Source organism: Engystomops pustulosus, chromosome 4, assembly GCF_040894005.1.
Source record: "Engystomops pustulosus chromosome 4, aEngPut4.maternal, whole genome shotgun sequence".
In the NCBI taxonomy this organism is placed as follows: domain Eukaryota; kingdom Metazoa; phylum Chordata; class Amphibia; order Anura; family Leptodactylidae; genus Engystomops; species Engystomops pustulosus.
Genome location: NC_092414.1, coordinates 28,619,879 through 28,634,079, shown reverse-complemented (window position 1 = coordinate 28,634,079; position 14,201 = coordinate 28,619,879). Strand labels below are relative to the sequence as shown.

At 43.3% G+C, this 14,201-nt stretch overlaps 1 protein-coding gene across 1 annotated transcript in view; it reads left to right on the top strand.

Annotated features, from left to right (window-relative positions):
• SLC6A7 (solute carrier family 6 member 7) overlaps positions 1 to 14,201 on the top strand; it is a 55,478-nt gene that overhangs the window by 15,579 nt on the left and 25,698 nt on the right. The window contains exons 3-10 of the mRNA XM_072145597.1: positions 4,016 to 4,147; positions 4,285 to 4,519; positions 4,698 to 4,836; positions 5,414 to 5,548; positions 6,611 to 6,714; positions 8,696 to 8,820; positions 13,542 to 13,654; positions 13,742 to 13,873. Of these exons, the coding sequence (XP_072001698.1) occupies positions 4,016 to 4,147; positions 4,285 to 4,519; positions 4,698 to 4,836; positions 5,414 to 5,548; positions 6,611 to 6,714; positions 8,696 to 8,820; positions 13,542 to 13,654; positions 13,742 to 13,873 (1,115 nt within the window). The remainder of the gene's footprint in view (positions 1 to 4,015; positions 4,148 to 4,284; positions 4,520 to 4,697; positions 4,837 to 5,413; positions 5,549 to 6,610; positions 6,715 to 8,695; positions 8,821 to 13,541; positions 13,655 to 13,741; positions 13,874 to 14,201) is intronic.

Sequence of the window (14,201 nt, the reverse complement as noted above, 5' to 3'; positions counted from 1 at the left end):
TATAGAGAGCTCTGGATGTGCCATAATCCCTCCCCACAGACCAACTTTCTCCTAATATCATACACCCACATGAGCAGAGCTCCTCCGTGCTCGCAGTGGATCGGTGTGAAATATTTTTGTCACTTTTTCTATTACTGTACACCCCCAGCACGGCCTCTCTCACAGTTGTAGGAGTCCTTCTATATTTAGTAATACAGTGTGAGAACACAAATAGCATCTCCACCCACAGCTCATTATACATGGATGCTATAAGATACAAATCTAAGCTTGGATCCAGTTGACCTGATGTGTTTGCTCATTTTACCTCTTCATAGAGTAGAACAGACATCCTGGTTCTGGTAGCACTTTGTCTAAAACTTGCCTAATTTTCCCTTGAGTTGCAATAACAGAGAGAACACATTGGGGCACATTTACTTACCCGTCCTGAGGAGTTCACTGAAAGTGCATTGTCCGACGATCATACACATGGAATTGTGTCGCATTGTCTTGCGACACAATTTGAATGTTAAATCCCGCACTTAGTCCGAATCATTCGGATCATCCAACTGCTCGGATCATCCGACATGAAAGGCAGCGCTGCTGCACCAAAATCCGATCGCGTCCAACACAATCCCCTGTTAAATACCTGCAACAGCCATGCATTCCTCGAAAACATCCGAAAATATGACGAAAGGGCGGCCACGGGCCCTTTGTAAATAAGCCCCATTGTACATGTACATGATCAAGATCTGGTCTGTTTCTAGATAGATGGCAAGTGGGTACAGGGGTGCAATTTCTAGTCGAAAGTATGCCCATCCTCTACAAGTTTTATCTTTCTTTAAAAAAAATCCTATCAAGTTGTCGACCACCTCTTTGGCTGTACAATTTCTTTATAGCACTGCTTTCACGTTTTCCTTGCAAACCTGACCATGAATTACTTTTGCAACAACCCTGTCGATGAATAGGGTAGGTAGTTGTTGCGAATAACGCCCTTTCCATGTTAGGAGCCACCTAGGGAGACTGATAATCTCACTAGGAGGTCTCCAAAAGTGGAGAACGTATTAATTTCAGCTGGAACCACTGCCTGGGAGGACAAGAGTTAACATATCTATTGTCTGTAACCAATAATATGCTGTTTTGCTATTGTAAAGCAAGGTGGAAGCTGATTGGAGAGTGCTGCCACCTCAATTTGGGAGTAAAAAAAACCCTTGTGGGCCAGAGCAGATGGTTCAGTCCTGCAGAGTCAGTTTGAGTAAGCAGAGAAGAGCACAAGCCAGTGTCACATTACCAGGAAGCAGAGGTGTCTCAGGCCTGCTGCCTGACACCTTGGGCAAGTCAGGAGACTAAGCCCCAGACCAGAGGTCCACTGTCCAGATTTGTCTCCATCTACCAGCCCAGTCTGAAGCTATTACCAGGCTGTGAGCAACCCTTTCTGCAGACCAGCTATCTCTTACAAGGTTTCCAGCCTGCTTAACCTGCTGTTGATGTTAGGCCATTGCCTAGTAGTAGTGGTAGTAGAAAGTAGATAGAGGTGTCCAGCGCTAGGGAAACACTGGGGTACAGCAAGTAATTTGGAAAGTTTTTATAGTAGCAATGTGTTTTGGTCTGGAACATGGACCTTCATCAGGTATGTCCTGGACCAAAACACGTTGCTACAGTAAAATCTTCCATAAGAAATTACCTGATGTACTCTCAAGTGTTTCCCGATCACCGTAATCCTCTATCTACTACCAGTGGGTTTCAAGTGTTTCTTTGATTTTCCTTACTTGCACCCTGGAATGAGCTGAGGTTGTTCCTATACTAAGGAGACCAGCTGCCTTTTATATAATCTCATCATACAGATTGGTGTGAGTTCAATTCACCACCATTCAATCGGAGACATCTATCTCTGCTGTACATTACACATTACACTAGGGCAGCGCCCATTTGTGTTTCCTTTGTCCTTCAATCTTCAATCTTTTCTTTGCCCTTCAATAGACCGGTTGTCAGGACTTGAACCGGCGGACTCCACTGTCCCAGGCTGCAGCTCTACCAACTGAGCTATGCAACACTCTAGACAGTTCCAGTGCTGATCCTTGGCCTAGTTTTTGACTTTCCAGTTCCAAGTTCCTGTTTCCCTGGCCTTGCTCCACCCCTTCCTAGATTGGACTTCCTATTTAAACCCAGCCTTGCCTCTACATCTTTGCAAGATTATTGTGCTTCCAGCCTGTAGTCCTGCTTCCAGAACCCCTCTTTTAAGGAAAGATTTACATCCTGAGAAGGGTGATTGAGAAATGAGTCATTCTGATATCCATTTTTGATCATGGTTAAAAGTTCTTTGGAATCAAGTATTCCTACAAAATTTTTGGAAGGTAAGATGGTTGACTCTGTCTTAGACCCCTCCTTAGGTTCATCAAGAATCCTGGATAAGGCATCAGCCTTGCCATTCCTTGAGCCTGGTCGATAAGAAATTATGAAATTAAATCTAGAGAAAAATAAGGCCCACCGTGCTTGTCTTGCAGATAATCTCCTGGCAGTACGGATAAATTCTAAATTCCTGTGGTCTGTTAGGACAGTTACAGGATGATTTGCGCCTTCCAAAAGATGTCTCCATTCAGAGAAGGCAATTTTAATGGCCAACAGTTCTTTATTTCCGATGTCATAGTTCCTTTCTGCAGATGACATGGTATGGGAAAGAAAGGCACATGGATGAAGTTGCATCTTGTCACCAACTCGTTGAGACAGAACAGCTCCCACAGCAGCGTCTGAGGCATCTACCTCCACAACAAATGGCAATTCAAGATTTGGATGGATCCATCAACTGTTTCCATTTCGATTGGAATGGATTTAGGCCTACGTGCAATGTTATGGTCAAGTGCAAACTGTAAGTCCATAAAATTACCCCCTGCACCAGAATCAATCATCCTGTAACTGTCCTAACAGACTACAGGCTGGAAGCACAATAATCTTGCAAAGATGTAGAGGCAAGGCTGGGTTTAAATAGGAAGTCCAATCTAGGAAGGGGTGGAGCAAGGCCAGGGAAACAGGAACTTGGAACTGGAAAGTCAAAAACTAGGCCAAGGATCAGCACTGGAACTGTCTAGAGTGTTGCATAGCTCAGTTGGTAGAGCTGCAGCCTGGGACAGTGGAGTCCGCCGGTTCAAGTCCTGACACCGGTTTATCCCAATCCCACTGACTTTGTGAAACATCGTAAAACCTTACTATGTGGTCTTATAGGCCCCATATGTTGTTCATACCTACTGCCCTTCACGTGGTGACGCACATGCATGAACACTTGACTCTTGGGATCATAAATCCTAGTGAGTCAATGGCTTTATTCAACAGCTGATGTTCATTCCTACTACTGAGAAACCTCTCATTGGAGGATCTCCACAAGCTGCATTGAAAATGAATGTTCTCATAGACGATGGCTACTTTGATTGATCTACGTTGGACCTAAAAATCAATTGCAGGATATTTGGCCTGGGTAAAAAAGTGGGCTTGTCAAAATTTTTTGAGTATGTTTCACTGTAGGCTCTCTGTATACAGCCTTAGTAGCATAAACCGGATTCGGAGTGCATAGTCCATTTATACATAAACTGTGGACGACAAGGTTGTTCCTTGTGGGATAGGCCTTACCCAGATAAAGAGTTTCTAAGGTCAATAACTCACAATAAGACTCAAATGTAGCCCAATGCCAAATTAAAAGAAACCCAGTAGAACCATGTCCTCTCCACGTACATTCCTTCTTACACTTGGTTTGTGTCAAAGATTGGGCAACCGAGCATGACCAGTCTCCCAGCTCAGTAGAGAAGGTGGTCTCATCCGATGAATAGGAGGATGAACTCTACTTTAACCTTCCCCTTATCCTTAATTAAACCAACAAAATTACAAATATAGATGTTTAAAATGATGATGTAGACCACAGTGTCGGCAGTAGAGATGAACCTTATTAACTTTGGCAAAGTGTTGGGTTATCACAGCAAGTTCCTCCAACTAATCTCCAAAGATTTGTAATGATTTGATGTTTTGTGGAACTTAAAATTATTTTTTTCAGGGGCATTTCTCATTCCATACTTCATCATGTTGGCCATTTGTGGAATCCCCCTCTTTTTCATGGAATTGTCTCTAGGCCAGTTTTCCAGCCTGGGCCCCTTGGCTGTGTGGAAAATAAGTCCACTTTTCAAAGGTGAGAATGAATCATGTTCATGGTAAGGAATGTTATTCTTGTTCTTTATGAGGCTTATGAACCTCATGGGCATGTGAGGTGGTCATTTACTATTGCAAATGTTGTGACTCTCCAATCTCTTTGTCTCTGCTTCAAAGGCGTTGGCATGGGCATGCTGCTAATTGTTGCCCTGGTAGCCATCTACTACAACATGATAATAGCCTACGTGTTATTCTACCTCTTCGCATCCTTGACCAGTAGTTTGCCCTGGGAACACTGTGGCAACTGGTGGAATACTGACCTTTGTCTGGACCATCATGTAATTCGGGCCAGCAACTCTGCAATGCCAATCAACATCAGCAGCACAGTCAGCCCCAGTGAAGAGTACTGGAGGTGAGTGTGGGGGGCCTAAAATGGTCATCTTTACCCAAAAAAAAAAAATATAGAACCAGAAACCGATATATCTGATAATGTTGGGTGGAGGAGAGTTGTCAAAGTAACCAAACATTATCAATAATATCCACCTATCCATTTTATATTGTGATTTCCATGGTCAATGCATCCACTCAAGTCGCTACGTTCTTCACATACAAGGGAGTTCTGGAATTGGGGATCCAGGACAGATTCGATGGAAACTGTGTCTATGTCTTCTCCTCGCCTGGATCATTGTATACCTCTGTATCCTTAAGGGAGTAAAGTCTTCAGGCAAGGTATGGATTACTAAACATTATGTTCCATTTTTTACACCGTAACTTCCATTTCTTTAGAAAGATCACCTGTCTATCCAGACCAGATTTTTAGTTCCGTCACCAATTTTGGATATTGCCCATCTATGAGAAGTTTGCTCCCTAGAAGACAACTTTTTAAAGTAATTCCACCACCAGGCTGAATGTCTGTAAACCAAGCCCACCTACATGCAGTCCTCCTTCTCTTTCATGATCCGCTCTCTTTTTAGCATTGCATGTCTTGTTTTTACAAAAAAGGCTTTTAAAATTATGCAAATGATACTGAGATGGCTAATTTACATAATTTTAGAGTATTTATTGTAAAAACCAAAGCATGATTAACTAAAAGGAGAGCAGGTCCTTCCAGAGGGAACACATACCTGAATGTAAGTGTAGTTGGTTTACAATCCTTCATCCTGCTGGTAGATGTCCTTTAATGTAATTTGAGGTGGTTGTTTTAAGGAGTTTTGACTATATTTAGGATGGGTCAGAACGATGAATATATGGTATCAGAGCTACATTTTTGGATTTTTACAGTTCCTCTCTCACCATATTTATTTAGGTGGTCTATTTCACAGCAACGTTCCCATACTTAATTCTGATCATGCTGTTGATCCGCGGGGTGACATTGGATGGAGCTTGGATTGGAATCAAGTTCTACCTCACACCTCAGTTTGACCACTTGTTGTCATCAAAGGTAAATGAAAAAAAAACAACTTTAGTACAAAGTTTAATTCCACTTGTATGGGTTATCAGTCCTTGACACCCTTTGGAATTGAACTTAACCCTGGTCACATGGGTATACTTCTCCTCATTAAGAGTAAGGAGGACATTCAATTGTCCTTTTTCGTGATCAGTGGGAGTGTGACCACTTGAGTCTCACCGATCGGCAGAGAAGTTGATTGAATATTCTTCTATGCTCACCCTTTGATTGAAGCATGACCGGTGTTCTATCTACTTTTATGGGGTAGCCGGGTGATGATCCCATAGAAACAAATGTAGCTCCAGTTACAGGAAAGACTGAGTGGTTGAACCCAGGACACCCTATAGAACAGTGATGGTGAACTTTTTAGATACAGAGTGCCCAAACTACAACCAAAACCCATTTTTATGTCAGAAAGTGCCAACATGACAATTTGAGCAGTAACCTATTGATCTCTGCTGTGTCACAAGTTTCAATCGTATTGGGGTCCTGAGGACACCAATACAATAGAAAGCAGTAGACATTTGGATTATAGCTTCCCTCCAGGGTCTCCTGAAGAGAAAGAATCAGGGGACCCAAAGCAGGAACTCCAACGATAACACTGAGCGTGGCGTCTCCTGGGATGTTGTTTTGGACTGCAGGAGGAAGCCTTGAGTCCTATCTGGTAAATTCTGTGCTGGGTGCCCACAGAAAGGGCCCTGAGTGCCACCTCTGGCACCCGTGCCATAGGTTCGCCACCAGTGCTATAGAAGGTCTTTGGTGGGATTTGCTTTTATATATACAGTATATATTATACTGGTCAGTATGTTCCATTTCTAAAACAAAGCTCCAAACCTTCTGCATAGACTGAATAAGAGGAATTGTCAACAATTGCTCTCAGTATAGGCCACATGTGTCAGATAGGTAAGGGTCTAACCAATGAAACCTCTACCAATCATGGATGATGTGGTATATAAGATGGTGACTGGTGGGGAGGGAATCCTCCTTTAAATACTTTATTTCTTAACTTATTCTAAGTCTATTGATGAGTTTATGACACGTCTTTATCACATCTAGGTGTGGATAGAAGCAGCTCTGCAGATCTTTTACTCCCTCGGGGTCGGGTTTGGAGGACTTCTCACATTTGCTTCCTACAACACTTTCCATCAAAACATTTACAGGTAAATGTATTAATTTACTTCCATCCGGTTCTAATGTCCAATCTAGCTAAGAATTTTTATGACTAATATAATACAGATGCAATCGGTAAAAAAAGCAAAAACTGAGCTGAAGGAAGGAGGAAAATGAATGTCTCTCCCATGAGAAGGACCACGATATATCAACAGAGCGATGTATGATACCGAGAGCTGTAGTAATATATTCTGCTAATGAGGATTTCCCTGCATTATTCATTGTGCCTACAGAACACTGCAAATATTTTTCAATAGTTGCTGGCAATATTTAATGAAGGTTTAAAGGGGTATTCTGGCGTCAGCACAAAATAGGATTTTTTGTAAAATGGAAATTTGCTATTTCTAAAAATTTGAGACTTTGCGTATCCATACCTTGTGCTTTTAAGCATCCCTTATTCCATGGATATCTTCATTTTATATGTTCTACATTTGATGCAATAGACATAGCTCTGATAAGAGATACTTAGGGTTTTTAGGATGCAGTTACCCTAGCTGTGTAACGTCTGCGCCGTTTCCATATTGGTTTCAGTGCTAGCAAGATTGTGGTGTGGAGTCTAGCTCCTCTCTATGTTCTTTGCCTTCAACACATACATCATAGTATGAATTATATTGGTTGGATTCTCGAGCCAACTACCACATGCTGTAGCAATGGCATAGTCAGGACTGGTGCGAGGGTAAGAACCCCACCGGGGACCGACAGTATGCAGGGGCAATTGCAGATTAGAACCTCACACCTATCAGGAGAAGCAAGAAGAAGGGAAGGCCACATGAAGGTTCCCCCTGGGACACTCCCACTGTAGTTGGCAGATCCAGAGTTGGTAATAAGGGAGGCCCCCGATGGAAGCAGCAGGCCAGGGGCACATACACAATGAGAAGAGAACTTTTTTTAGGAGTATCAGCAACAGGTCAGCAGCAGTGACAGACTGTGTAACTGAGCTCTCTAGATTGTTCTGGGAAACCAACCAATTGCACAGCCTGCATCTCCTCAGGTGACCATAACAGATACATCTGATAGCAAAATAGAAAGAAGATTGTACACAGTATACCCACTCAGGGCAGTAGGTGGCAGAATACAGCTCAGCAGAATGGCTGAGCATTCCTATAAAGTGAATATTGAATCCTAAAGGGGCACTAAAGATTTAGTAAGGACCCATCTGCGGGACATTATACTAGAGCCATCACCAAGAGAGCAGTCAAGGTGCTTCAGGGCAGAGTATGAGACCAGATCATGGATAGGAATGGATCCAAGGGTGGGAACCAGAAGTAGAACAATCAACACCAGGCAAACAAGGATATCCAGGAACAAGGTTCAGGTCATGACTAGGTTCAATACAGATGGGTAAGGAGCTAAAGCCTGAAAAGTGAATGAACTAGAATGAGCAACCAAGGAATAGCAGAGTGATGCCAGATCTGATGGGCACCCAGCCACATGACACCACCAACCATGGAGAAGAGAAAACCAGCATTATACCCGTAAGAGAATGTGACATACAGACAGTCCCCTACTTAAGAACACCTGACTTATAGACGACCCCCAGTTACAGACTGGCCTCTCTGACCACTGTGACCTCAGGTGATGCTCTCTGGATGCTGGTAATTTACTTATATTTGTTCCCAGGCTGCAGAGAAAAACTGTAAAGTGTCTGCAATGAAGCTTTATTGTTAATCCTTGCCCACATTTAATTATTATCCTGAGATTCACTTACAACATGTATATATTTCGACTTAAATGCAAATTGAACTCTAGAACAAACCTTATGAACCTATTTTCTACGTAAACCATCTAGATACCCCGACACCTGTATGTGGGGGCATCCGATGGAGCCGATACCCCTTGCCTGGACAGTGTCCATCACATGACCAGGACAAATCTACTGGCCATAAAATGATAAAGACTCCAATAACCGGCTGCAAGTACAGACATAAAAACCATGAAAAAATTGATATACATTTTATCTCTATGTTGCAGGGACACCTTCATTGTCACACTAGGGAATGCCTTCACCAGCATTCTGGCCGGATTCGCTATCTTCTCTGTCTTGGGATATATGTCCAAGGAATTAGGTGTTCCAGTAGATCAAGTGGCTAAAGCAGGTAAGACTAGAGTCTGACATTTTCCATTCTTCATCTCTTGTTCATCTCTGTGTACCAGGATTTTTTGTGGATGAACCTAGGTTAACCCTCTACGTCCGCCCTATGCAGTGCCGGGCTTGCCACTGTACTGACAAAAGATACTACAGTTTATATTTGCACATTTTACCATTACCATTGCATATCAGTAGAATATTTTGGAGAACTGATATTGTGGTGAGTATAGACCCAGGGTGGCCTTGAGAAGCAGCCAGGAGGATGGGTACAAGGACCCCTGAGCCAGGGGCGTAACAGCCATGGCAGCTGTTATGGGGCCCGTAGTGTCAGGGGGCCCGGGCATCCGACAGGATAGACTAAAGAATGGAGGATGTGCATCATCAATCCCAACACAGCAGCAACAGTTCACACTGCACATTATACACCATAATATGTACACTCACCGGCCACTTTATTAGGTACACCTGTCCAACTGCTCGTTAAAACTTAATTTCTAATCAGCCAATAACATGGCGGCAACTCAGTGCATTTAGGCATGTAGACATGGTCAAGACAATATCCTGCAGTTCAAACCGAGCATCAGTATGGGGAAGAAAGGTGATTTGAGTGCCTTTGAACATGGCATGGTTGTTGGTGCCAGAAGGGCTGGTCTGAGTATTTCAGAAACTGCTGATCTACTGGGATTTTCATGCACAACCATCTCTAGGGTTTACAGAGAATGGTCCGAAAAAGAAAAAACATCCAGTGAGCGGCAGTTCTGTGGGCGGAAATGCCTTGTTGATGCCAGAGGTCAGAGGAGAATGGGCAGACTGGTTCGAGCTGATAGAAAGGCAACAGTGACTCAAATCGCCACCCGTTACAACCAAGGTAAGCAGAAGAGCATCTCTGAACGCACAGTACGTCGAACTTTGAGGCAGATGGGCTACAGCAGCAGAAGACCACACCGGGTGCCACTCCTTTCAACTAAGAACAGGAAACTGAGGCTACAATTTGCACAAGCTCATCGAAATTGGACAGTAAAAGATTGGAAAAATGTTGCCTGGTCTGATGAGTCTCGATTTCTGCTGCGACATTCGGATGGTAGGGTCAGAATTTGGGGTCAACAACATGAAAGCATGGATCCATCCTGCCCTGTATCAACGGTTCAGGCTGGTGGTGGTGGTGTCATGGTGTGGGGAATATTTTCTTGGCACTCTTTGGGCCCCTTGGTACCAATTGAGCATCGTTGCAACGCCACAGCCTACCTGAGTATTGTTGCTGACCATGTCCATCCCTTTCTGACCACAATGTACCCTGTAACATCTGATGGCTACTTTCAGCAGGATAATGCGCCATGTCATAAAGCTGGAATCATCTCAGACTGGTTTCTTGAACATGACAATGAGGTCACTGTACTCAAATGGTCTCCACAGTCACCAGATCTCAATCCGATGGAGCATCTTTGGGATGTGGTGGTCCGGGAGATTCGCATCATGGATGTGCAGCCGACAAATCTGCGGCAACTGTGTGATGCCATCATGTCAATATGGACCAAAATCTCTGAGGAATGTTTCCAGCACCTTGTTGAATCTATGCCACGAAGAATTGAGGCAGTTCTGAAGGCAAAAGGGGGTCCAACCCGTTACTAGCATGGTGTACCTAATAAAGGGGCCGGTGAGTGTATATATACATATATGTATTATACACATATACATATAAGTTCAACATAGGAAGGGAAGGGATTGGATGAGGAAGAGATTTATGGGAAACAATTCTATATAACATAACCATTAATGCTATTTAGGTGTAAAAAGGCATCTAGACCCTTCTTGAAGCTCTCTGCTGTCCCTGCTGTGACCAGCACCTGAGGCAGGCTATTCCACAGATTGACAGTTCTCATAGTAAAAAAGCCTTGTCCCCTCTAGTGATTATTATTCAGATGGCAGAGGGTCTGCAGTAGTTTGGTACCCAGCCATCTGGAAAAGGACAAACTATAAAGCTTCCTCTGCTATCATCAATTTAATATAGAGAAATTGATGTTTTTTCCCTATAACATTGAATTCCATTAAAAAAAAAAAACAATAAGAAAGAAGACAATTATTTTATGTCCTCTTCTGTGTAATCAATTGGCATCTGGAACTGATGGCAAACAATAGGTGTGAACAGCGACAAGGCCACAGACACTGCAGGGGGCACAGCCCAGTAGAGATGTACATAGTACATTTAATGTCACTTAGCTCCCGTTTTAGAGCTGTCATCTCTGTAATGCTGCGAATCAAGCTGTGACATGGGCACATAACGTACTAATAATGCAGAGAGGTGGTAGGCCCCGAAAAGAGGTTTTCAAAAACATATGACATCATTTTTCCCCCTGAGACCTTACAGCTCCGGCTGTGTGACATTTAGAGAATATTTAACATTTTCTGACTGGTGAATGTCTCCTATAACTAAAAGTTTTAGCACGTTATACACTCAGCCCAACGGAGCCCTAATGAAGTCATTTTGGAAAACTATCATTCTAATTTATTTTTAATAAGAGGACCCCTAAGGCATTAATCTAACACTATGAACATTTACTGCTGATCCATCTACCACCCACATGGGATGCCCATTGTCGTACACGTTCTGCCAGGCAGATGGTGTCTTTCTTCTACGTTCCGATTCTGCTGGGATTGGTCCCGTAAGTGTTGGCAGCCTCCTCCAATAGCTAATTTCGATGTCTCTGCTCTAATTATTGTGGGTTTTTACAATGTTCACTGTGTGATCAGAGTCAGAAATTCAAGATTTTCCATAATCCGTAAAATTCCCATTTGACCAAAGAGGAAAATGATCTACAAACCAACCCCCCCCCCCCCCCCGCGCGCCTCCCCAAGCTATAGACAGAGTCATTTACAATCGTGCAGTCAATGAGGCCAAAAATCTGATCCAACAGAGGCTCGGTATCAGAATCTATGTCTGGAGCAATAGCTAAAGCCCGTAGTTATAGCACAGAGCTGTATTCAGAATTATAAGACAACAAGTTCATGGATTCACATGGAAAGTGGTTGAACTTCCCTTTTTGGTGGACTTGTGGGTGTTCCCCTGTGATGTCTGGACAATGCCAGGGGATCACATTGCTATGACTGGTTGGAGATTGTCAACACGGAAATTTAGACTGTTATATTGCCCAAGAATTGGCAATAAAACAATAAAACGATACATGTGACACGCAGGATGGGTCATTACAATTCTGCCTGATAGTTACGCAGCAGGACCAACCTGTCTCCTATCAACTTCCTACTTCTAAACAGAATCACCACATTCTGGATCCACGGCCATCCAATGCACCTGCAGAAAAGAAAGTTAACAGCCTGTTACCTGCTATTCATTGTACTGTGTGGTCTTTGTTCAAGATTTCTTTCTCCACATGTGATCCCTGGCTGCCACTATCGCCATGGGCCTCCCCTTCACTATCCGGGGATCTATTGCTATACACACATCCACTGTGCCCCAGGGGGAACACTTTACTATACTGCATACTCCGTCTCTTCTTGCATCTCCTGTTGGCCCTGACTGGCATGGACGATGACTATTCTCCTGGGCCAAGTGGAAGCGGAGTGGAAGGCAGGGACGGCTGGGGGTGGTCCGGCGTTGGGCGTTACAGTCCCCGCGTCTGTGCACTCGCTGCTGCTGGCAACTATTCACATGTGAAAATTCCCCGGTTGCCTTTATCTCTACGCCAGGCCCTGTCCCGATACATCAAGAGGCTGAAGTCGAATTTTTCCCAGCAAACAACCCTATACCGTAGGCCTACTACTAGTTACATATCCTGCTGGACGAGCAGTGGACTGTACGCCTACTATCAGCACATAATTGGGGATATTTTATATCTGGAGGTAGAATACTTGGATGCTGATTTCCATAAATTCCTGGTTTGCACTCTTGGCAGACTCCATCCCCTATTTTCTCATTGAATCTCACTTCGTTTTGGCAAAAGACCCTCTGACTAATTTACTAATTAAGCCAAGAAATGTTCAGATTTATGTGAGTTTCGGCTGGAAATGAAACAGACTACAGCTGGACGCAAATATCTATTCATTATTAGGCTGAATTTTATAAAAACAAGAGAATTTAAGGATTTTCCTTCTAGTGACCTTTATCTTTTATCAGTAGGACAGTGGTTAACAATTGTTAAGGGGATAAGTGTCCCTGCGGGTACGGCTAATAGGACACTCAGCAATGACAAGAATAGGGACTTGCATGTACATGACGGCTCAGCCAGTTACTTACTATGGATCTGGTAATTTCACACAGCCCCATATTTAAGTGATTCACATGAAGCACTTCAGGGTCTTGTAGGCCCCCATGTTTTGATCATTGGTGCTTCCAGTGATCAGGACCCCCCAGAGAGTACAAACTGATACCCAATGTCAGACTGGGGTTTCTTGGGCCACCCAGAATATGAACTTTTTTTTCGAGATCAGCATGTTATAAAGCAGAAGGAGCTGAGCAGATTGTACATAGTGTCCTATCTGCAGGGAGCATGTTATAGAGCAGGAGGAGCTGAGCAGAAGGTACCAATTGTTCTATCTACAGGCAGCATGTTATAGAGCAGGAGAAGCTGGTACATACATAGATTCATATATAGATTTGTGGTACAAAATTCTGTAGAGTTTGGAATTTGCTGAATGGGATATTTGTATACTTTATGTATTGGAGTTCAGTGTCTGCATCTTTAGATTAGTCTTTCTTTCTTCTTCTTCTTCTAGGTCCAGGTTTGGCCTTTGTAGTATACCCACAAGCCATGACTATGCTGCCGCTCTCACCGTTCTGGTCTTTCCTCTTCTTCTTTATGCTGCTGACCCTCGGATTAGACAGTCAGGTTAGTTTCTTCTGTATAATTTTGGTTCTCTCTTATACTGTATTTTATATAAAAAATGTACAAAGAGTATCATTTGCTTCCCTGCAGTTTGCTTTCATGGAGACCATAGTGACGGCCATCACAGATGAGTTCCCCTACTACCTCAGACCAAAGAAAGCTTTTTTCTCTCTTATTATCTGCGTAGCTTTATTCCTGCTGGGACTGATCCTGACAACTGATGTAAGTTTTATCTGTTCACTGGGATTTCTAAGCCGGGAATGATATTCTTATCACATAAGGAAGTACAAACTGTTTTCTTCCTGTAACAGCGACACTCTGACTAATAGGTCATATCTGGTATTGCAGTTCAGTGCTATGCACTTGTATTGGAATTGCTCACAATAGTTTTTTTCAGCAGGGTCGGCATCAGCACTGGGCATACCTGGGCAAGTGTAGGGGGCCCAGAGCTGCTGGGGGTGGGGGCTACATTAGGCTGTACATAAGAAATCCCGGCTTTATATAAAATAACCATGAGGGGGCTGTTTAGGACGATAAACTAGGGAAATAT